This window comes from Euprymna scolopes, chromosome 23 (assembly GCF_053919585.1).
Source record: "Euprymna scolopes isolate OS-2025 chromosome 23, ASM5391958v1, whole genome shotgun sequence".
Classification (NCBI taxonomy): domain Eukaryota; kingdom Metazoa; phylum Mollusca; class Cephalopoda; order Sepiida; family Sepiolidae; genus Euprymna; species Euprymna scolopes.
This window is the reverse complement of record NC_136504.1, coordinates 16,713,191-16,739,582: the sequence shown is the minus strand read 5'-3', so window position 1 is coordinate 16,739,582 and position 26,392 is coordinate 16,713,191. Positions and strand designations below refer to the sequence as shown.

At 34.2% G+C, this 26,392-nt stretch overlaps 2 protein-coding genes across 2 annotated transcripts in view; both read right to left on the bottom strand.

The window, feature by feature from the left end:
* The window catches only part of LOC145245776 (dynein axonemal heavy chain 6-like), a 265,159-nt gene extending 243,274 nt beyond the window's left edge, over positions 1-21,885 (bottom strand). The window contains exons 1-7 of the mRNA XM_080107390.1: positions 21,742-21,885; positions 18,519-18,620; positions 15,362-15,511; positions 13,151-13,279; positions 11,546-11,659; positions 10,473-10,616; positions 232-441 (exon numbers count right to left, since the gene is read on the bottom strand). Of these exons, the coding sequence (XP_079963516.1) occupies positions 232-441; positions 10,473-10,616; positions 11,546-11,659; positions 13,151-13,279; positions 15,362-15,511; positions 18,519-18,620; positions 21,742-21,840 (948 nt within the window). The 5' untranslated portion in view covers positions 21,841-21,885. The remainder of the gene's footprint in view (positions 1-231; positions 442-10,472; positions 10,617-11,545; positions 11,660-13,150; positions 13,280-15,361; positions 15,512-18,518; positions 18,621-21,741) is intronic.
* Positions 21,881-26,392, bottom strand: part of LOC145245591 (dynein axonemal heavy chain 6-like) — a 99,643-nt gene continuing 95,131 nt past the window's right edge. The window contains exons 15-16 of the mRNA XM_080107166.1: positions 25,760-25,915; positions 21,881-21,891 (exon numbers count right to left, since the gene is read on the bottom strand). Of these exons, the coding sequence (XP_079963292.1) occupies positions 21,881-21,891; positions 25,760-25,915 (167 nt within the window). The remainder of the gene's footprint in view (positions 21,892-25,759; positions 25,916-26,392) is intronic.

Below are 26,392 nucleotides of genomic sequence, written 5' to 3'. Positions count from 1 at the left end.
GTTCAATTGTTTTTGTTTATATAACAAAGACTAAACTCTGACATACGAACATCTGTTTGAATAAAATATAATGTGTCGCGACCAAAGAATTAATCATAGCTTAAACACCTGCACGCGAATAAAAATTGAGTTGATTAATTGTTTTCCTGATTAATTTTTTAAAGTGAACAACTTAAAAAGCTACATTAACCAACACAGGAAAAAATAGTACAAAAAAAAAAATCAAGTTACTTTTTTAAGAATGAGTTCCAGACTGTGTTCAGAACTCGCTTGTGCAGATATAGCTTGAACTTCTTCCAGGTGTGAAAAGGCATCTAATTCGGCAAGTGTTTGAAGAGTAAATGGTTCCTCTGGGTTTATAACAAGATTAAGAACTTTCTGGACTTGATCCCAATGGCGAGGTCTCAGAGCTGGATTATGCAGTTGATTGATCATTGGCAGCTGAATATTATAAACAAAATCAATCGTCATCAATAATAACATCAATAATAATCAATAATAATAAGATTCTACATCAAAACAATCAAGTTAATATAACGATTACCAATGTCTATTCAGTTTTATATTCGTTTTATGTTATGCAAACAATAAAAATAAAACGCAACTGTACCTACACACGAACAAACATAGATGTAAGAATGGGCCAACCAACATCATCCCAAGTATTTTCTGGTTGAACTATCCCATGAATGTATAGAGAAGCAAGGTTTAATTAAGAGAGGATGGTAATGGCTGCCCAAGAAGATGAATGTTCTCAGCAATGACAAGAAGTGAAGCCTGGGTGAGTGCTCAACACTCGCTGCCACACAACAGTATTCTTCTTACACAGTTATCATAGACCTTAAATCTGCTAATATTTGGGATAGCGTGGGATGTTAGGTATATATATATATATATATATATATATATATATATATATATATATATATATATATATATATATATAGTTATTTTTCTTGTAATCCTCCTTTTCTCTTTGTCGGACCATTTTCCAAACGTTTTTTCCGAGTGAAAAAAGAAGTTCGACACCGATAAAGTTACTACTCACCAATACAAAAAACCTACCAGTAAGGAATCATGTCTTCTTAATTACAAAAGGGAATGCCCTGATATATACAAAATAGCTGTCGTAAAAAATCTCATGTACAGAACTAAACGTAATTCCTCCACTAACGAAATATTCTATAAATCACTTTCGAACGTAAAACAAACATTAATTAATAACGGCTTCCCAAACTACATAGTTGACCAGCAGATTAGACACTTTTTAACTACCATTAATAATAAGAATAATAATAATCACGATAGCAGCGATAATAACATTGACATATATATATACCTATACATATACATATATATGTAACCAGATGCATGGGAATTACAAATTAGAAGAAAAAATGATAAAAGATATTATACACAAACATGTTGTAACCACAGAAAAAAAAAACCTCTAAAATAAGATTTATTATTTATTACAAAAAATTTAAAACTAGCCAATTATTAATAAAAAATAACCCTACATCCGATGGCAGTATGCTGAAAACTAGAAATGCCGTGTACATCTTTAAATGTTCCATAGGAGAATGCGTCTCCAAAAATAATTCGTACATTGGCATGACTCGAACCAGCATCTCCCGTCGTTTAACATGTCACCTGTCTTCCCCGAATAGCTCAATCTATCAGCATCTCATAGCACACCACACCCCTAAAAATGAGTTTGGAGACATATTAATAAATAACACGATCATTTAACTGTCTCATATTGCGAGGTGCGCCTCCCGATCTTTGAGGCATTATTAATCCACATTAAAAAACCAACGATTAACCAGACTCAAAACGAAACGGAGGGCACTCTCAAGTGCTTTTGAGTATTTTAATGATTTTAAGCGATTTTAATCGCCTTTTAATCATCTTTTAATCGTCTTTTCATTTCATCTCGCTACTTTCATTTTTCAATTTCATTTTTTATTTTTTACTACTCGCCTGAGAATGACCAATGGAGGTTGAAAACGTTCGCAATTATGGGAAATTCCTTTTTTCACTCGGAAAAAACATTTCGGAAAATGGTCCGACAAAGAGAAAAGGAGGATTACAAGAAAAACAAGCAAGAGTTATCTGTGCTATTTAATGAAACCTGCATAAAAGAAAAAATGCTGCCTAAATATACTAATATATATATATATATATATATATATATATATATATATAACTATTTCATTTATTCACATAAATTTACTATACGAAAGTATAGATTTATGCGTAAACTTTAAGTATTTACTTCAAAAGTGCTCAATACGTAGGTAGATAAAATTAAAAACAGAAGAAAAAGAACTATAATTTGGTATATGGCCCCATACAATCAAATGTTAAAAACAAAACTTGGCAAGAAATTTCTAGATCTTATTGAAAAACACTTTCCCGCAACCAACCCCTTACACAAAATCTTCAATAAAAATACCTTGAAGTTATCTTACAGTTGTTGCGAAAATTTAGAGATGATAATTAAGGCACATAATAACAAAATACTAAATGAAAACAATGTAAACAACAACAACAAAATAAACAATAAAAAAAGTAGACACCAGGACAGAAATAAAAACAACACTAGCAGAAATAATAATAATAATAATAATAATAATAATAATAATAATAATAATAATAATAATAACAATAACAATAATAATAATAATAATAATAATAATAATAATAATAACAAACCAACCCCGGACAAGTACAACCATACCATAAATAAAAATACTAATAACGAACAAGATAAATGCAATTGTAGACACCGCACACTTTGCCCAGTCCAAAACAAATGTCTAACAAAAAGCGTAGTCTATCAAGCAACAATATTTGCAAAAGAAAACCCGAATAACAAAAAATATTACATAGGCATGACTTCCTTAGATTTCAAAACCCGATACTATGATCACAAAAGCACATTCAAAAATAAAAAACACCGTATAAAAACAACACTAGCGAATAAATACTGGGAACTCAAAGAAAGCGGACATTCGCCGGTAATCGAATGGAAAATAATAAGACAAGCTACCACATGCAGACATTTAGACGACCCATGTAAATTATGCCTCCATGAAAAATTTTCTATCCTGTACTTTAAAGAACCTCAAAATCTATTAAACTGTAGGCGGGAAATAGCAAACAACTGTGTTCACAAAATAAAACTTACTCTAGGATAGCGATACAAAATAGCTTTAAAACTAACAATAACAATACAAAAACAAACAAATAAATAAATTAAATAAACATGAATATACATAGACGATCACACGCATATGTGTGTGTATATATATATATATATATATATATATATATATATATATATATATATGTATATATATGTGCATTATTGTGTACACATAGGTATATTTATATGTATATATATATAAAAAAAAAAAAAAAGAAGCAGAACGGCCACCTAAAACCACTAACCTAGCTCTAAAACAGATCCTTTGTTTGATAAAATGCATGCCCATTGGCTGGTAGGAAGGGGCGCGGTGGATACTAGAAAGCTGATTGGCCAACTAGTAATCCCCAACATGTATAAAAACAAGAAGCAACGACAGAATTCGCGCATAAGCCTGACGAATCCTATAGTTGGATGAAACGCAGAATATTCAGTGTAGCTTAATCGCCATATATATTTTATAAATTACTATATATATATATATATATATATATATATATATATATATATATATATATATATATATATAATTACCAGCAAAAGTACCCGTCGTTGACTGGGTTCAAAAACAGCCTACAGAAAATAAACTCTGATTTATGAAAGTATGATAGGTTATGAAAAGGAAGGCTTGTGAAGAGATAGCTTCGAATTTGGGGGTATCAAAACCAAAGCAAAATATGATGAAAGTAAAAATAAAATAGATAAACCGCATAATTTATTATACCATACCCGTTCACATTGAAACACTTATCACAATATTCTGTAGATCTATATTAAAAAAACTTGTTAAACTTTGTGACATATTTCCACTCTATGGAGGTCAGGTGCGAACGAACACCCCATAATTTTATTATACCATATTTCTTCAAACTGAAACATAATTATCAAAGTATACTTGCGCAGATAGATATGAAAAGTCTTTATTAAAGTTTGTGCCTATTTCCATTCTATGGAGACCAGGCGTGAACGCAGACCTCCACAATTTTATTATACCATCCCTATTTAAGTTAAAACATACTTATCAAAGTATTATTATGTACATCTATATCAAAAACACTTGTAAACGTTTTTTTTTAATTTGTACATTTTTTATTTCCATACATTGTGGATCAGGCGAGTATGCCGACCCCACAATTTTAATGAATCATCATTATGCCAGATCAAACATACCCATTCCTGTGTCTCGATATATCTTCTATCATTATATGTGACCAGTTTTCTATAATAGTCAACCATATAGGAGCCTATTCGTGACCACACACACACACACACACACACACACACACACACACACACACACACACAGACATTCAGCCTTATATTATAGATTTACTATAATAATTAAATACCTACAGACACTAGTGTTTCATCCTTCCGGGAATCTTCATATATATATATATATATATATATATATATATATATAGTAATTTATAAAATATATATGGCGATTAAGCTACACTGAATATTCTGCGTTTCATCCACTATAGGATTCGTCAGGCTTATGCGCATAAGCCTGACGAATCCTATAGTGGATGAAACGCAGAATATTCAGTGTAGCTTAATCGCCATATATATTTTATAAATTACTAACTAGCTCTACCTACGTATTGAGCACTTTTGAAGTAAATACTTAAAGTCTACGCATAAATCTATACTTTCATATATTAAATTTATGTGAGTAAATGAAGTAGTTATATATATATATATCTATATATATATATCTATATCTATATATATATATATATATCTCTCTCTCTCTCTCTCTCTCTCTCTCTATATATATATATATATATATATATATATATATATATATATATATATATTTCCCCTAAAACCTCTGGCCTTGATGGAGGGCAGACTAAAACTTGCTAATATGATTTCAAATGATCTGAAATAATAGCAAGTGGAGACTCGATTCCAGACTTCCATTGTATTATTTTAAATTTCTTTATATATTTCTCATATGTTATATCTCCCCTCTTACAGTGTACAAGGATTATTTGATACTCGAGATATTCATAATCGTACCCCATTTCCAAAGATGTTTCTTTGGTTTTCCTACATAAAGTAAATTTCACAGTGTATAAGGATTATTTCATACTGGAGATATTCATAGTCGTACCCTTTTTCCAAAGAGGGGAAACATAACACTAGATTTCCTGAATACTAGTACCACAGGGGCAATTTTCCAGCTATCTGCCTCTACCGAACTACCTAAAATTATATCTTTCATAACCATTTACACCATTTTTTCTGCCTACCCAATTTCCTAATCAATTAATTAATAATAAAATGTTTTCTGGGCGATGGCTGTGCATGGGCGTCCAGAATGCGCTTTATCACTCACATCTCTATTGAAATATTTATGAAACTATCTCTTAAATGTGCTGACAATAACTGCATCGACGTTATAACCGTTCAACAGGTGTTGGTGAATTTTGATCAGTTAATTTTTTTTTTTTGCATCAAGGAATTCAATGAGGCATCTCTGCTTCTGATGCACATTCATGACAGGTTGCTTTATTAGTCTCACACCATCAATATCTGCACCAGAGAGATGAAACATTCAGGTTACGAACGCATAAGTTCAGTCATCATAACAATGCAATTTGCAATCCTATTCCGCTCCCTATTTAGGGGAACCACATGGGATTGGGAAAATTTATTTTCAATTAGCATTAAGGTATCCATTCAAAACAGTACCGCAGGCAAAAGTAAAATAAATGACAACTTATTACATGATAAGGGCTGTCCCCTTTTCATGTAAGTATAAAAATAGAGAGATTAGTTAAAATGAAAATAAGAGAAAGCAGAAATCGAACCCTGGACATAAGTTTTAAAGAACAATAGGTTTAAATGGAATGTCCAGTAAATTGTTAATTCGGATGAAATAAATAATAAATAAACTATTCAATTGTTAAAAGAATGTGGATAATAAAATATTGGTTAAATAAATTAGATATGTAGGTTGAATTCCTTTGTAAAAACATCAAAGAAAAAATAGGTTATTGGGAAATCATAATGTTCGGGAAACGGTCAAAGTCGCGCATGTTGGTGACACGTGAATTTTGCTCACGAGGCCGGACATGCATGGATTTCTCAATATAGGAAGTGAAAGTTGGTTAGTTAGTTGGTCAGAGAGACAGTCAGTGAGAAACTCAGAGAGGGTCTGGGAATTCGAACGTCTAGGAAGCGAGACGATCACTTTGAAACTAAAATGTGAAGCTTTGAATTCTTGATGAGGAAACCACGGCCGGTCGTGTGAAGTATAAACTCATATGTGTTTTTATAAAACGTCGTCTTGTCTTATGATTCTTACAAAAAGGTAAAGTGAAAATTGTATTATATATTTATGTTATAAAATGTCATTACATACACGTCTCGACATCTCGTATCCACAATGTGAATCTACATCATATCTACACTAAGACTGTCTGAACACTATCTCCTTCACTCTAAGAGCTTTCTTCTTCTACACGTCTAAGGAATGAACATTTAATATATAAGAATCGTAATAACATGAACAATCTCTCATAACATGAACAATATCTCTCTCTCTGAGTCTTTTAACATCCCTCTTAATAAAACTCTCTCAACGACAAACACTGTAATAAGACTCTTACTCTCTCTCTAAGACTCTCTCTTTTAATGAAACCCCTAAATATAACATAAACATATTTTGGTGCCCGTGAACCAGTTTGCATCAGCGATGCAAAAACCGAACCTGGGGTCTATATAACAAACTATTAAAAATCCAGTATATTTAGAAGTGAGGAGGATGAGCTCAGTGGCAGTGCACTAGGCTCGAGACTTGTCTGATTCAACTGTGCTGATTTTAATATATATCGGATGAAGACTGAGGGATCAGTCGAAAATTATATACTTGTAAAAAAAGTTTTTGTAATTTTCTTCATAATAATATTTTTTATTCCTGCACGTCACCAATAAAAAACGAATAATGAAAAGTTATAAACTTTTATACTTTTCGTATTCATTTTTATATATACAGGATGTGTCTGGTATTTGAGAACATCATTTATTTCATCTCTTTTATCTATTACTTAAGCTTTTACCTTGTTTCTTTCAGAAAATTAATTATGGCAGATATTAATATAACTCAGGAAATGAAAAGACAGGCTGTGATAGTTGCAGTAATGGCAGAACACAGTGATTTGCAAATTGCACAATTTCTAAAAGTTGCCCGATCGTTTGTCTTTAAAGTTCGCAAAGAATTAGAGGACAAAAATGGCCCAATTTCTTCAGTTGCTAAACGCAAAAAGCATCAACAACGCTCTGACAGCATAAGAACACCTGAATTTGTTCAAAGAGTTCAGAACATCATTGATGAGAGCCCTCAAAAATCAATGAGGTCAATTGCAAAAGATCTTAATGTCTCAGAAGCCACAATTCGTAGGACTTGTCATGAAAATCTTCGATACAAGTCATATGTGATTAAGAGAGGCCAGTTTATCTCCGAGACCACCAAAGAAAATCGGTTGATAAGATCCAAGAGGCTTTTAAGCAAACTGAAACATCCTGCTAAGCAACACATTCTTTGGGTTTTTTTCAGACAGAAAAAATTTTGACCAAAAGGTAAACCTAAGAAATGACAGATGGCCATGTGGGGACCTTTCTGAAGTTGCAAGAGTCATGCACACAAAATTTCCAGCAACTGTTATGGTTTTGGGGGTTAGCAATGAGGGACATGTGATGCCACCAAATTTCTTTCCACAAGGAATAAAAATAAATTCTGCTGCTTACATTGAAGTCCTGAGTACTGTTGTGAAGCCTTGGATTGATAGAGTAAGAAATGGAAGGCCCTACATCTTTCAACAAGACTCTGTACCGGCACATAAGGCTCAGAAGACATAAGAATGGTTAGCAGAGAATTTCCATGATCACATTACCCCCAATTTGTGGTCTCCAAGCTCTCCAGACCTAAATCCGTAGGATTATTATGTGTGGGGCGTTGTTGAGATGTTAATAAACATCCTCATAACACTAAAGATTCTCTGAAAGCATCCATAGTCGAAGCAATGCAGGATATCGACGAGGACCAACGGTTTAAGTCTCGAATAGAAGCTGTAATTGATGCTGAGGCGATTTTTTTTTAATAAAATTAAAAATAATATTTTAGTTTATGTACAATAAAGTGACATTTTGTAATACCGATGTTTTTGCTTGTCTTTTTGATTATTTTTAAAAAGGAAATATATGTTCTCAAATACCAGACGCACTCTGTATATATATTTCCTCTGAACCTCTGGCCTTGATGCACTGGATAAGGCAGGGGAATCTAAAGCTGTAGCTCTTGATATATACAAAGTCTTTGACAAAGTCTGGCATGAAAGGCTTCTGACGAAAATTAAATCCTACAGTATTTCTGGACGAATACTCAATATAATCAGATTATTTTTAGACAAGAGAAATATCCAGGTTGTCTTCAATGGCCGTATGCCTAAACAACATGCTATTAATACAGGTGTGCTCTAGAGGTTGATCCTTGGACTTTTATTATTCCTAATATTCATAAATGACCTACTTGATAAAATTGTATTTGAGATGAGTATATTTGCTGATGGCACCAAGCTATTTAATAGATATGATGAAAAAAGGAATGTACATAAATCCAAGGCAATGGCAGACACCCTAGAAAACAACCTTCAGTCTGTAGTGGAATCGGACCGTAAATGGTTGGTAACATTTAATGCTACTAAAACTGAGCTTCTTTCTTTTAATAACTACAAAAGATTTTCTCAACCAACGATTGCCATCACAAATAACACCCTATTTGAAAACCCATCTTTCAAGCATTCACAGACAAGATCAATTGGGACAAATATATTAAAGATATTGCTAAAGCTGCTGAAAAGAAGGTGGGTTCCCTCTACCGTGCTAGAAAATTACTCACACAAAAGAGCATCCTCTATCTTTACAAAGTCACAATCCACCCATGCATGTATTATTGCCATATTTGGGCTGGTGCATCAACCACTAGTCTCTTTCACTTAGACAAGGTCCAAAAACAGTTTCAAATCTAATAAGTCTCGCACTGTCAGCCAAGCTCCAGCCTCTGTCCCATCATTGCAATGTTGCATTCCTGTACTTTAATAGAATGTGCTCTGATGAACTCATCCCACTTGTGCCTCCTCGACGTACATATTCCCGAACTAACCTAACAAGCAGCAAATTCCAACCCCTTCATTGTTGAGGTCCCTATGTGCTTGAAAGCCTTCTACTCTAATAGTTTCTTTCTTCAAACTGCTAGACTTTGGAATTTCTTCCTTATTACATCCTTCCCTGGCTGTACTAAACTGCAGAAGTTTAAATGTAATGTGAACAAACATCCTGCTGCTCAACTCCTCAATGTCCCTTGTTAGACATAATAGGTCCCACACTGTCAGTTAAGCTCCAACTTCTGTCTCATTGCTGCTATGTCACATTCCTATGCCTGTTTTAGAATGCAATGTGCTCTGATAGCACTTGATGTACATACTCGTGACCAACACGACAAGTAGCAAATTTCTACCCCTTCACTGTTGAGCTCCTTAGATGCCGGAAAACCTAATACAATAGTTTCTTCCCTTGAACGACTTGACTTTGGAATTCCCTCCTTGTTTCCTACTTCCCTGACTGTACTAATCTGCAGGAGTTTAAATGTAATGTGTACAAACATCTCGCTGCTAAACTCCCCACAGTTCCCTGTTAAATACGATCCAAAATAGTAGCAGTATGCCTTTCTTTGGGTGAAAAGAGTAAAAAAAAAATATGTCAAAGCAGTTTAGTACATAATAATTGAATATTTCCACCGTTACAAAAATAAAATATGCGTATTTTTGAACCAACTATGAATTCAGAATTCATTTTTGGTAAGAAACAATGAAAATATCAACATCTTTTGTAAAAACAAAAATTGTTTAGCATTTTTTTATTTAAAATTGTTATTTTGAAAACAAGTCACAATTTTTGTTGTTTTGTTGATGACTGATGTTGTTTTGTTTGTTATTTTGTCAATGACTGATGATCATTCTCATAAGAATATATATATATATATATATATATATATATATATATATATATATATATATATATATATACTGCTTCGACATTTCATCCACACAAAATCAGTCATGAACACCTTTACTTATTTCTATCGTGTATGCTTTGACATTTTCTCTTCGTATCATCACCACAGTTGCTGAACACAAAACAATAAAAGATGAGGAAAAGGATAAATATAACTGCAGCCTCAGAAACTTACCTTTTCTTTCATCTCTTCAACTTTTTCTTTCAAAACGGGAACAATATTATTTGGAGGCAAAATATTCTGCATTGTATTGCAAATGTTTCCATATTTGTTGGTTGTCCTGAGAATTTCTTCATGGTTGAGACTTTCAAAAGGTTTCTGCAATCATAAATATTTGTAGAAATCTCATCAATAGTCAAGAACTTATAAAATCTTACTAGATTTGTGGTGTTTCCCTCTGTCTGGCGATGAAATTCGAATCAAAGCCCTATACCAAGATCAGGCTATTTTCTCAAGAGAGGTTTACAAGCATTCAATGGTTGTATTAAGCAGTTTTACAATAATATCATAGGGTCTTCATTTGTACCGGATGTCCATAAATAGCAAAGATGATGTTTGACATTTCTTTTTATAAGAAGATTAAACCAAACTTTTCTATAAGAATTTATGAGAAATTCAATGTTTATTATTCAATCCTGGCGTTTGATTTCGGGGAATTTGCCATAGAATCTATTATAAGAATGTTGTATTCTGATATAGTTTTTAAATGATATAAAATCGACTTTTGCCAATGTAGGAATATGTAAACAACAAGAAAAAGCCAAATCGTAACGAACTAATGTCAAATTCAAAACGAAGGAATTTTTCAAGAGAAAAAAAATCCATTCTGGCAAAAATTTACTTTCACCATTGCAAAATTTTTAAAAAATCCAAGGCGTGATTATTGATGATTGAGAAAAGTGTGAACAAACAAACTGATGAAAGGACGAACGGGAGTGAATTATGAGTTTCAATCCGGCCTTTATCGGTGGAACCAAAAAAATAATGAGAGTAAATAAATTCGTTGGATGTTTTTTTTTTATAACAATCTATTTAATTTTAACATAGAAAATCAATAATTGTTTTTTCCAATTTTTTTTTTTCGATAAATTGTGATTTCTATTAAAGATTATAAAGCATAATAAAGGACTTTTTTGTACTGATACAGTTTTTGAACCAAACTGCCGATTAGGGTTAAGGGTTAGTTTGATGATGACGAAATTTTATAAGTATAGAAATTATTATTTTTGTTTGTAATAATTACTTACGGTAGCCCAGGTCTCCACCATTTGACCATATTCATCTAGGGATGTCCATAACTGCTGCTTGAGTTGAAGCTCAGACAAGAGTTCTGCAAGTTCATCAAATTCTGCCACTTCAACCTGTGAAATGATGAAAAAAAATAAGATGATTATGAAAAACTTGCTCGCCTCTGCTCATCATCCTCTAGAACGTCTGTCAGCATTTTCATATATAAAAAAGGAAATCTATTTAAATTCATACAAAATACACAGAATGTTCCAAAAGTCTTGGTCACATTTCAAGTCCTCATATCTGATTAACTATGATTGAGAGTAAGATGAAAGTGGCGCCATTTTAAAGCTAAATGCATTAAGTTTTTTTTTTTTGTATGGCTATTGATTTTTTTCATTTCTTTTCAGATCCAGTAATGGCATTCACTCAACCAAAAAAAAAAAAAAAAAAAAAAAAGAAGCGTTTTGTGTGCTTGAATTTGCAAACAACTATGCCAAAGATTTGTAGATAGTTATGTAGCATCGGCATTAGGGAGGTGGCGGTAGCTAAGTGGTTAACAATACGGACTAACAAACTTTATGTTTGTTGTGAATAGTATCACCACCACCACCACCACCATTATATGTATATGTGGGTAAAGTAGTTTATAAATATTTGTGCATGTTTATTTAAAAGAAGCAGCTACCCCTATGTGTTGGTCCTGTCGGTAGAAAGAGCCTGCAATTGAGTGTTATTGAGATCTACTTTGGTACTCCCAAGAGAGGAGAACTCATCTGACACCATGGAAAGTGGAAGGTGACGGTAGCTTGGTGGCTAACGACACTGATTGACGAATTGGGTGTTCCAAGTTCGAATCCAATTCGTTTCACAAAATTCACTTTCATTTAGAATGTTGACAACACCTTCACATGGTTTCTTCTGTAGTCCTATATGTTTTTCTAGAAAAAATTTTGACTAGGAAATATCGGGAAACCGATGCCTACAATAGAATCTTCGGATTCATACGATATAATTATGATGATCGTGAAAGGTGGGAGATCTGTAATCAGCTGACAACGTTACGACAAGAATTCATAATCACTTACTACCTGTTGCCTCCCACTCCCACATATCCTAACCTCCAACCAAGGATGTGCCTTATAGGTCCAAGAGAGATGGAAAGGATTACTACACCTCCATGATGTCTCTCAGCTGGATTGTTAAAATAGTTTTTAAAGGGTCAAAAATGGGTCAAATTGAAAAAGTCGTGAATGTACATTCATCTTAATTTATTTTTAATTTTTAATCAGTTCCTATGTGTATCACGGTGGTACAGTGTTAATGTCACCAGCTTTGAATGCTACAGGTTTCGGTTTCGATTCTAACTGATGGCACCCAAATACTTTTTTTTTACTTTTGAAATCCTGACTCTATAAAAATATACACAAAATCTGGAGAAATTAAAATATCATAATTAAGCGTTAATACTTTACTTTTTGTTTTCATTATTCAAAGTTATTTAGGTACAAATGACAAACATGAGATTCAATTTGAAATGATAACAATACATTGCTGTTTCTTTTTCAACAAAGTTCACAAAAGGCACTTGAATTTCACAAGCAACAAAAAATATGTTTTACCTGAAACTGTATCTGATAGTTCTGATATTGAAGGGAAGTTTCTTTTAGTGCATCTGCTGATGTTATTAAGCTCGTTAGAAGTTGTTTGATTTTCACCTTATCACTTTCAATGTCCAAAATTTTGGGGTTCTGTAGATTGTAATCAACAGAAAAGAAAACATAAAATATAATAACAAACTTTAAAAAATATAAATAAAAATAACAACATTACAGGGTAAAACGATAGAAAAGACGACATGATTCAATATCCGTTGGATGAAAACCGCTTTTGTTTTTTTTTTTTGCAGACCATCTACTAGTTGGTCAGCTGTGTACAAATCCCAAGAGCGACAGGAGCCGTCTATCATTTCTGAAAGTGACACAATGTTCAACGAGCGAGGTCAGAGATGCACCGCTATACAATTCACGGTCTCTAACGATCTAAGTTATGACAACATGACCATTGTGAACACTCTTAAAATGCAAATCCGTTCAGTTCAATGCTTGAGAGCACAGCTCAACGAAGTTTCTGGTCACAGTTATGGTCTTTGGTGTGGTTTCAAGAGAGGGACACTTTATGCCACCTCACATCTTTGAAGTCGGCTTTAAAGTCAACACCAAAGTGTACCTGGATATGCTGAAGAGTGTGGTGATGCTCTGGTGCAATCAGGTGGTCACTAGCAGACACTAGGTGTGGTCGCAGAACTTGGAGCCGGCCCACTAGTCCAAAGAGACCCACAGTTTACAGTTTATCCTCATTTATTTTAGAAATTCGTTATTTAATAGCAATACCATTTTGCATTCGATTATAAAAAATATTTGTACGCTGTGAAAAAATAATGGTTCATATTATATAAAAATTTATTAAAAACAACAACTATTCTTTAAAATAAAAACCATCATTGTCAAAAAATGTGTTGCATTGATTGGAATAGATCGCAGTTAGATGGAGCAACATCTAGACTATAAGGTGGATGCGGCAGAATTTCTTTAATCTTGTTGCTGGTCTTTCTTACTGCATCACTGATGCAATGAACATGAGTCTATCTGTTTCTTCCTTCTTACAAGAATATGATTGGCTGGTTAAGCCATACATACTGAGAGATATTGAAATGTATGCCGAAGCCTCACATTAAAAAATGCTAGCTCCGATCACAAAAACTTAATCAGTAAAGCAACTTGCTAGATTATTACTCGAAAATGTAGCAGATACCACTCAGCTATTTCAAACGAATATGTCATATTCAAGGGACATATCAGTCGCCAATTTGAGTCTGTTAATGAAGCTGAAGAAGCCTGACAAGAATTATTCAATGCAAAGATGATGGTCTTTTTAAAAGATTTTTTTTTTATACAGAATCACCACTTATCAACGCCCGGAGGCCACTCGAGGATAAGGGTTAATGGGTATACATTAGTCAATGTGATTATAGCGTAGTAAACATAAGTAGTCGGAATTTTGTAAATTGGATTACTTAGGGGGACGGTTCATCAAGAACTTGTTTCCGTTTGACTTGAAGACAATCAGATTGTAGTCAGCTGGAAAGCAGGCAATCGGAAATAAGCTTTGTTCATGCAATCTATGTTTAGGTTTAGGCACAGATAAAGAGTGTGGGAAATTATTGATAGTGGTTTTGGCTAGACGAGTGTTTTTAATGAAAGTTTGGCGAGGGGGGACCATAGATTGAAGCTCAGCTGAGCACTTGCCAAGATCATGGACAATGATAGTTTTGTTTTAGCTTTGATAAATTTTGCATAGTAAATCACTATTCTAACATGGCAGACGTATTTTTTACCAACTTAGTATTTCGTTCGTAAAACTGGTATCTTACAGTTTTGTCAAAATCTGACCAAGAGAATCAAATATCAAATTTCAGAAAAGATTTTATAGGAGTGCAAAGGAAAGTGTTTAAAGAATCACCCATTTATAAAAACAGAAATCGCTCTAGACAAAGCATAAAGCCACTTGATGTAAGAAGCTAAAATAATACTACTTCAAGGTAAAAATAAATTAGCCAACTATAAGTATTATATGGAATAGATTCTGACACAGAAAACATCAATTCTTCCCCCTTTGTCAGAAACATTGGTCAAGTGAGGAGTAAAAGACGAAATAAGGGAAACAAAAATTATCAAGGCTCACTCTTCACTCTCCCTAACATACATTTTTTAAGTTTGGAAAATAAAAAATAAATAAAATAAAAATAAATAAAAAATGGTAAGATCAATTACCATAGCTTCCTGCCTAATTTCCTGTACTTCTTTCTTCAAATGATTGATATCCGTAAGAATATATTCACAGAATGTCTTCAAAAAGGCATCTCGTTCAGCCAAAGCTTCATCAATTGTGCATCTGCATGCTTCCAATGTTGGCTCCAACAACTTTAACGAATCAAAAGAAGAGCATTATTTTTCTTATTTCTAATAAAAATGCCAAAATGCAAAGTTCAAAAGAAAAAAACAATTTCCCCAGCTGAAAAAAAAAGATATTTCAATGTCATTTGTTCAGGATTCAGAAATGCCGCTAGCTGTGCTCTTTCATTTTTGAAAGCATAAGAATATAAAACGATGCAGTTAAAATTATTATGCGCATTCCAGAAACACACCTTAATCTTCAAATAAGTTGGCTGTGCGTAATTTTGCTAAAAATAATCATTTCTCAAAATAAGCTAATTTTTAAAATCTTTTCCTTCCAACTCTATTTCATTTTCTCTGAAATGTTTACCCCAGCTTCTAAATTCCACTTACTTTGCTGATAATCGATTTCCGAAATCGACTATTATTATTATTAAAAGTTAAATGCTAGATAAAGAACATTATTATTTATCGGTATGCCGAATTAGGTTGTGTACAAAGACAAATATGTTTATAGGTTTTCTGAATTTAGAACGGTTTCTGGAGAACAATAAACCAAAGTACCATAAATGTAACCTTGGCAGAAAGAATGCTAAAATAATCAAACAAATAGGTTTCAAAATAACAGATTGGGGTAGAGGAAACATCACATGTTAAAAGATATGAGTTGAATGACGTAATAGAAAACGAATAGTTAGATATATACAGAGTTAGTTAGTCAGTAAGAGTTGGCCAGTTGGACAAGGAGTGATACTGGTCGAGCTGAACGGACGTGGAATGGAAGTCTACTAGCAATAGGGCCTGTAGCCCTTTATGCCGGGTGAAGCAGAATCTAAGATGCGTGCGATCATCCAATGGAAAAACATTTGGAATAAAAGTTGTCTGAAAATACAAGCCGAGGCTTGTTGGTCATTCCTTGGGATGGATTTTTATTTCAGCTTTTGGCAGATTCGTCACTCAATACCCACAGATGAACAAAGATATGTTTTCTTTATTGGAAAGATGCATAACCACTCAGAATTGTGTTCCGCCCCTTTGTCTTATCCGTTTTGTAAATGTCATGTAACTCATACGACACACACATCCACAAGGAATTATGAACACTAGATGAAACAAAGAAAACCATTATACACGCCCGTTTATTATATACACTCGTTGAACACCCACTTTCTAACATATAGGTTATCTGGTGCCTATGGAACATATATTTAATCTGGTACAGTAACCGACAGTTCCCCACAAGGGAACGTAACATATAGTTAATTTAGTGCCGTGCTCCCCTTGAAGGCAGTACAACATAACATATACTTATGCATCACATCTCCAATTATAATAAAAAAAAAGTCAGTGGCACTCACCCTAAGTAATTTGAACCAGCTTTCTCCGAAGGGGGAAGTATTATCCATCCATCCATAGCTCTTTTGTAGATGCTTTTGAAGCGAGGAATTCTTTTTACAGGGTGAGGGTGCTGGCCCCACGCCCAAACTACCCAGAAGGTACATACAGCGCCTAGCCTTCCCAAATGGTCACCCATCTGGTACTGGCCAGACTTAATGTTACTTAACTTCAGTGATCTGGCAAGAACCGGTGTGTCAACATGATTGTGCCACACAGGAGGTATTATGGGAATATCAAATTCACAAGCGGTCCCCAATCGCATGTAAATCTCCATCAGGAGGGAGAACACAGTAACAATTAAATAAATATGTATTAACGAAAATACATGAAAACAGTAAATTGAGCAATATCTTTGCTCAACTTCTGGACTAGTTGGTGACAACCATACTCTTTGCATGTCCATCTATGACTGACTTGGTAAACCGGTTCTCGTTATCCGGGAGTGATGTCATAGACGAAAGACGGAAGTGATGTCATGGAATAGTTCATTATTCCAGGCAGTACGGGTGCATCCCCAACGCCAATGATAAGTGTTTGATAGGATAGATTCTGACTTAGAAAACAGAAGTTGTTCCCTCTTTGTGAGAAACATTGCTCATGAATGTGAGGACTAAAGGACAAAATAAGGGAAGCAAGAGTTATGTAGCTGCTGTATCCACTTTCTACTTTCTTTCATCATTGTGCTGCCGTTGGATGAGAGCAGACAGGGTAAGGATCCAGCATTGGCTGACATATAGAATGGCACTCCTGACACAACTCCTATAGAGCCCGCAATGTCATACCAGGTAACAGTTCATGGAATTTTGGCCATGCTGCCTTCACCTTTGCATTTTCTTATAAGATTTTAACCAAAGGACAAGAGGAGGGTTATATTGTACACAAATATGTTTTTTTAGAAATATTTACTAGGCTTAAAAACAACTTCTTTGGAAAAGCAAGATCATAAAAGCACTCAATAGAATACAATAACAACAAAAAAAAGATTACAAAAAATATTTGATATGTCAACAAAATTTAATCTTTAGGAATTTACATAATTAAAGTCTTTTAGCTCAAATATTGGAAATTCACTGAAATGAATACAGTAAATACGCAAGGTCTATGATGATTTCATAACATGAAAGGTTCAGATACCGAGTAGAAATTTGCCAATGATGCTAGCTTAAACAAGCTGACAAGGAAAAGATAACGAGATACTATTTTTATGTATTACATAAAAAGAAACTGGAATCTTAAGAAACTCTCCATCATGCCAGTAATTATTGTGGGTGACCATTTGGAAATTCTAGGCGATGTATGTATCTCGGCATTGTTTCCAATCATCTCCTTGCAACTGTACTCAAGCAGTGCCGATTCAGGAGATGTGTGGTTAGGGATTGCTCAACCCTTGTCTCATAATTATAATTACATGCGCGGCTACACTTAGAGGGAGTATCGATTGTTTTGAGACTGAATGGAGGCTTCCTTAAAAATTATAATCAATTCGTATTGTACACAGTAAAATATGGTAGATACATGTGGATGATAAATATTTATCATGGTTGGTTATAGCAAATATATTAAACTGATATAATTATGTCTATCATTCAAATACAAAAGAATTAAATAAGAGGTAAGAGAAAAAAGAAATGTATACCTGATAAACAGCAAAGTAATCGGGAGGCAGATTGATTTCAAATTTTGATATCAGTCGATACATGGCATTCACGATTTCACATTCGTTTAACAATGGCTGAATCTATTGAAAAACAAAACAAAAGTATATGAATCTTTGTTAACATTATACTATTGTTGGAGTCGTTTTTTTTAGTCACAAATCACATCACGACAAGGAAATCAGCTATTGCTTAATTTAGCAACGTGGACACTTCCATAAAAAAAAAAATGCAAGAGAGCTATATGTTCAATCTGTCAAATCCAAAGTAGCTGAGCAGCGGTTTGGTTGCCACCAGTTTTGGCAAATAGCAAACAGGATCCTGAAAAGAAGCATACGTTCTATCCCAACCATCATCAATGGACCTGAGGTCATCTCATCAGCATCAGACAAGGCCAAACTATTTGTCAAGAACTTTGCAACTAACTCTACACTCTGTGACGAAGGTCATCAATTCCCCATATTTCCTCCTACAACAGACAACACACTATCCAACATACAAATATCTGTGCACGAGATCGCCAAACTAATCAAGAACCTTGATTCCAGTAAAGCAACTGGCCCAGACGGCATTCCAATTATAGTGTTGAAAAAGCTTCGACCAGAACTTGCCTCCATACTTACAAAACTGTTTAAGCATTGCCTTAAGCAGAAGTGCTTTCCAACATCCTGGAAAACCTCGTCAGTATGCCCTGCATTTAAGAATTCAGGTGAAAAGTCATCTCTCTCTCAGTACAGACTAATAAGTCTCTTGTGTGTCATGAGTAAGTTACTGGAATCCATATTAAATAAAGAAGTAGTTAACCACCTCAGCAGAAATAACCTCCTTAGTGACATGCAGTATAGTTTCCATTCTGCTAGATCTACAGCTGATGTGCTAACAGTTATATTCCATAGGATTAGTGAATCTCCCGACAAAGGCTTCCTTTCTAGGGCAATTGCTCTTGACATATCAAAGGCCTTTGATAAGTTATGGCATAAGGATCTACTTCACAAGATTTCCAGCTATGGTATAACTGGAAATGTTTTCTCAATCATTAAATCATTTCTCTCTGATAGGCTCATAAGTGTAGTGGTTGATGGGCAGAAATCAGAGGCCCACAGTATTAATGCTGGAGTCCCTCAGGGGTCCATCCTGGGCCCACCTCTCTTCCTGATCTGCATCAATGATCTCCCAAAACACATATTTAAATCATTCGTTGACATCTATGCTGATGACACGACCATATATGGCAACACATCAAAGTCCGTAAATGACAAAGCTCTCTCTGATTCTCTCTCCTCAGATATTGAGCGCGTGGTACAGTGGGGGAAGAGTTGACTGGTTACTTTTAATCCATCTAAAACCAAGCTCCTATCTTTACACCATCAACGCTCTGTTCCTCATCTAGCATCAATTGAAATGGATGGCTCTCGTCTTGGGGAGGCTTCATGTTTTTACAAGCTCCTGGGTTTGACCTTTACTCCTGATCTGAAATGGAACATGTATATCAAGTCTGTTGCCCGGGCCGCTGGGAAAATGGTGGGATCCTTCTACCGCTTCAGAAGATATCTCACTACTGATGCAATTCTCTATCTGTATAAAAGTCAAGTACGTCTAAGGATGGAGTACTGCTGGCACATCTGGGCTGGAGCTTCTAAAAACAGCCTATCCTGCTTTGACAAAGTACAAAATAGACTTCGTGACTTAGTAGGGGATGCTCTTTTCTCTTTCCTGCTACCTCTCTCCCACAGATGAGACGTTGCGAGTTTTATCGTTATTTCCAGAGCAAGTACTACTCGTCCGAGCTCCAATCTCTGGTCCCCCCCCTCGCCAATCTTTCATGTCTAGCTAAAACCACTGTCAGTAATTTCCCCCACTCTTTATCTGTGCCTAAATCAAAACGTAGATTCCATGAACAAAGCTCCTTTCTGAGAAGTGCACGCCTGTGGAACTCTGTTCCGTTTGCCTGTTTTCCACCTGACTACAACTTGGATGTCTTCAAGTCCAACATAAACAAATTCCTGATTAATCGCCCCCTTAAGTAAGACACTTTATCAAATCCCCAATACCAACTATTGCTACGATATTATCCCATTGATTACTGTACACACAATAACTCTTATCCCCGAGTGGCTTTCGTGCCTTGATAAGTGGTGATCCCCATGTAAAAAAAAAAAAAAAAAAAATTCATCCATTTGAACTTTTGGGGCTAATCGTTGAAATAACAGCAAACCTCTATTTTCTCCTTTACATGTTAAAAAAGGTTCGTTGTCCACGACTTCTATTTAATCCACACTCGTTTTCGAACATGCAGTCGTCTTTTCACTACCAGACTCGTTCGGTAGAGATGCTTTTAAGACATCACACATTCAGTCGCTTGCTACACCAATACCAGTTAAATTTGATGTGTCCGTACTGTTGACAAGGGAGGCCTGCCTATAGGCTCTTGAGAATTTGAAAATTGTTTTTTGTATGCATTTTTTTTTTTTTTGCACTGATGAGCTGCCTAATTGGTATAATTATAATTAAGAACTATTATATATCAATATACCAGCTATAGGCCGAAACAATTTTACACAAATGTTGCAAATAAAAAATAACGTCTAAAAGTTAACAATGAAATTAGTGTCTAATTCCTTGTAAAGTGGTGAATTATGAGAAATACACACATGCACGCATGCACACCCACCCGCACACACATACACGCACGCACGCACGCACGCACGCACGCACGCACGCACGCACACACGCACGCACGCACGCACGCACGCACGCACACACACACACACACACACACACACACACATATATATATAAAAGTGAAAGTGTTTGTCTGTCTCTGTGTGTGTCTGTGTATCTGTGTGTATACATTTCCATACGCAATAACTCTGTCAATTTTAAGTCTACAGACTCGAAATTTGGGTCTAAACACTTGAAATGTTAGATATATGTACCTTGGACGTGGATCTAACTTAATAACTTGATTTGAGCCAAAATTTTAAGGGGTCATAATAGGGGTCAAAGTTTAAAAAATTTACCGTTTTTCTTTTGTTCAAAATACACCTCCAAATACCCGGGCAACGCCGGGATGAAATGCTAGTATATATATATATATATATATATATATATATATATACAACAATTATGAAAACGGTTTAAAAGAAAACTTAAAAAAATCAATGCTAAAATAACATGATCTAAAACTCCAAAACGGTCACTTACCTCCTTCATCTCATCAAGAAAGGTAATATATTTCGCACATTCTAACGTATCAGAAGGTTTTGACTGCAGTTTAAAAGTGGCATTGGTAAATATGTCCATGAGATTATGTACCCGTGTATAAGCTTTCTCTATCAACAGATTAGTGATAACCTACAAAAGAAAAAACAATTTTCGTCAGATCTTTCATATCAAGCAGCTATATGTTAATACCATACATACGTGTAACGTGCGTACATACGTGTTTCACGGTTTTCAAAAAGTATTCGATTGGGAGATCCTATTTATTAAAAAGAAAGATAGAAGGTCATAACACACTACGAACATTAAATTATTAATATATAGAGACGCTAATTTAATGTTCGTAGTATGTGATCATTAGGTCTATGACAACAGCATATTCTTTTCATTGTTTTGACTCTCGAGTATATATCCGACACAGTTAAATACAGTTAATCAACCGAGAACCACATCACTCTATATAAAAGCATATAAGATATCAACGGATATACACTCGAGAGTCAAAACAATGAAAAGAATATGCTGTTGTCATAGCTCTAGTTATCACCTTCTATCCCCCTTTTTCATAAATAGGATCTCCAGATCACTGAAGACGCAATGTAAAAAAAAAGCATTAAAAAACCTTTTTTTAATTTTATGTTTATTTTCTTAGTGAAACCTTATTGCCCTGTATTAATGACCTCCTTGACGCGATTCCTCATAGAAAATTTATTCTTGAAATTGTAATGTAAAAATGGTTGTGAAATATTTAACGTACGTCATGTGTCATAGTTTATTTTATATAAGAATATGTTTTATCAGAAATACTTATTATTGAAACAAAATCGACCATTATATCTACTACCGCTGTGGAATTTCCACAGGTACCTTTTCTCCTTCTTCACCATAATATATACACACCAACAACAAAAAAAGAAAATGTGATCCGTTAGATTAACCACTGAACTCAGGAGGTTAAATTGGTTGAATCAGGAAGAAAGTGATCGGTAATACCCCTCTCCCCTGCTGCCAACCTCGTCTGCTGCAAAGAAATTTGGTTCCCTCTACCAGACTAGAAAGCTTTTTATACCTTTCAGTATCCATATCTCTAAAAAGCCATCACTCGCTCTTACACTGAGTATCTTGGCTGGTGCACCAACCCTTAATCTCTTTCTTTTAGATAGAGTCCCCCCCCAAAGTGCATCTAACTTTATAGGTCCTACATTGCCTACCAATCTCCAGCCACTGCCCCATCCCCACAATGTTGTACCCTTGTATTTGTTTTACAAACACTTCAATGGAATATATTCGATGAAGCTACTGCACTTACGCTCTCTCAACGTAAATAACTCTGATCAACCTATGTAAGGGGGCATAAAACTGGTACAAAACTGTTCTCTTGGGAGAATCAATTTCATCCGTCCTGGGACGGACGCTAGCCTATGAAGTAATCATCACCTTCTACACTGATGATTGCGTAAACATAAACACTAGTAATAGTAGGTATAAAAATTATTGTTAACATTTTGTTTTAATAAAGATTATAATTACTTGAAGAAATTAAAGTTGAGCCATGTTTAGAGAATTAAGAAAAAAGTGGCCAACTTAAGTGCAAATGCAGCATTCTGAATTGCGGTGTTGAATACTCTCTGGCTGTTTACTATGAATGCCTGCCGACATGGAATTTATAGGTACTTAATTTTCTTCAATTTTTGTGTTAGTTGTCGGTGGTCTGGAGGAAAAGTGCTAGCCTACAATGTCAAGTGTGGCTTTGTGACTGGATTCGAATCTCCCAACCAGCAGCAGTTATCACCTACTATTCTGATGATTGTGTAAGCATAAAAAACTTGTGTTTATAGGTACAAAATTAATTGTTACTATTTATTAGCAAAACATTATATATATATATATATATATATATATATATATATATATATATATATATATATATATATATATATATATATATATAATCATCCACAGACATTGGCTTGAGAATATTTAGATTGGAAGGGAAGGAAGTATATATTAAGACATATTAAAGAAAATATAAAATACAAGAATAAAAACATTAAAATATAATTAGAAAGAAGGAATTAAGCATATATATATATATATATATATATATATATATATATATATATATATATATATATATATATACAAAATCACCCAGATATACTGTTTCGTTTTATTTGAGCTCTTCAGTCTCTCTCTCTCTCTCTCTCTCTCTCTCTCTCTCTCTCTCTCTCTCTCATTGTTGTATAGCCGGGTGTTCATATTGTGGAGAGACGGGGACATGTAATACAGTGAGAGGGGGAGAAGAGAGAGGGAGAACGACATTTATACATTTTACTGTCTGTGGTTCTTATAAAATATATTTAGAGAGGAGGGTTATCAGTTCTTATGACACAGGAGGGGACAGTCATTACTTAGATGAGTTATACACAATGTTCATTAATAACGATGAGGGAGACAATGTTCATATAAAATGAGAGGACACAAAGTTCATATTAACGATTAGTTCACATTACCTTCAATTTGGTAGAAAAATGACACAAGAAGCAGTTACAAAATATGATGTGTTCTTTTATTACATTCGGCCGGTTGCAATGATGATGGTTCCAGGAATTCAAAGTCGACTACATGATAAAAACTTTCTAACCCTTCGCTTCCAAAGGGGGACCCTCTTCTGACCAATGTCAGCTCTGTATCCCGTCTGTCCAACTCTGTCTAACCTCCTAAAACTAGTAAACTATACTGAGAATTCATTTTCTGCTATGACGTCATGTATGGCTTCAAACACGTGCCACAAACACGTGGGGAACTCACGTGGGTTAAAAATGCATGGTTCGCACATGCCCAAACCATTTCTGCAGACAAAGAATTCTTCTAACCTATTTTTCGACCTAACTTATTTTCAACATATTTAAATTTGCTATTGTTCGTTGTTCTAACTGACCTTATTTAAATTCAGTTTTCATAAAAACAATTGAACAATCAAAATTCCTTTTACTCAAAAATATGTACTATTTTATATTAAACAATGCGAATTCTACATTCCATTTCTGACCCTGTTTCTGACTCTATTTCTGAACCTATTTCCGAACCTTGCTTACAATCTAATCTCATTTTTACTTATCTAATGTTTTTCTTACTTACAAGAAAAGGTGACCGTTCTTGTAACATCATATATATATATATATATATATATATATATATATATATATATATATATATATATATATATTATTATTATTATTATTATTATTATTATTATTATTATTATTATTATTATTATATATACCATCAAGTATGCACGTCTATTTCAAACAAAAACCGTCTACACATGTTAAAGAAAGATAATTTATTTCACAGCAATGATAACTGATGGTTTCATTCATATCAAATAAAAGTTTTTAGTAAAGGGAACTTATATGGAAGCTTTTACTTGTATCAAATCTGATGAAGATCCAAGATGGCTACTCTTTCATCAATTACGTTTTGATCGCATGTTTTTGCTTTACGTGTAGTTTAATGCCGAGACAAAATGTATTTGATGCACACGGTCCATTTTAACTAAAGATGAAAATGTAGATATATAAAATTTGAAGTGAGTCTGAGCTCCAATCTCTGGTTCCCCCTCGCCAATCTTTCACGATAAACGCCTGTCTGGCTGAAACCACTGTCAGTAATTTTCCCCACTCTTTATCTGTGCCTAAATCAAAATGTAGATTCCATGAACAAAACTTCTTTCTTAGAAGTGCACGCCTGTGGAACTCTCTTCCGTTTGCCTGTTTCCCACCTGACTACAACTTGGATGTCTTCAAGTCCAACATAAACAAATTCCTGATAACCCCCTTAAGTAAGACACTATATCAAATCTTCAATACTAACGATTACTACGATACTATCCCATTGATTACTGTACACGCAATAACCTTTATCCCTGAATGGCTTCCGTGCCTTGATAAGGTGTGACAACCATGTAAAAAAAAGAAAAGAAATGTTAGAAATATACTCGCCTCTTTCAACTTCATAGTGGAAGACAACACCAGATCTTTTACGTGTGTGGAGTTAATCAACAGGAAACCAATGGGACGTTTAGTTGGAATGTCGGCGATTGTTGAAGATTGATCATCAAATTCGAGCAAGTAGTTTTCGAAAAAGTCAACATCTGTACAAAGCAAACAATTAAAAAATTTCATTAGATAATTCATAAAAAATGTGAATATAAAACTTAGCATAAAGATTTTTTTTTTTAGAATTTCAACTTTTATATTATAGAAATTGCACCAGCGTTGTTAAATACCTGTGGCAAGTAGCGGTTCAGGATGACTGGACATAATGCTGAGAAAAGCAGAGAGCATATACAGCGCCTAGAATTCCCAAATGATCACCTATCAGGTACTAGCCAGGCTCAACGTTGTTTCATTTTAGTGATCTGACGAGAAACGGTATTGTAATGTGATTATGCCGTATCTCTCTCTCTCTCTCTCTCTCTCTCTCTCTCTCTATATATATATATATATATATATATATATATATATATATATATATATATATAGAGAGAGAGAGAGAGAGAGAGATAGATAGATAGATATTCTATATATATATATATATATATATATATATATATATATATATAGAGAGA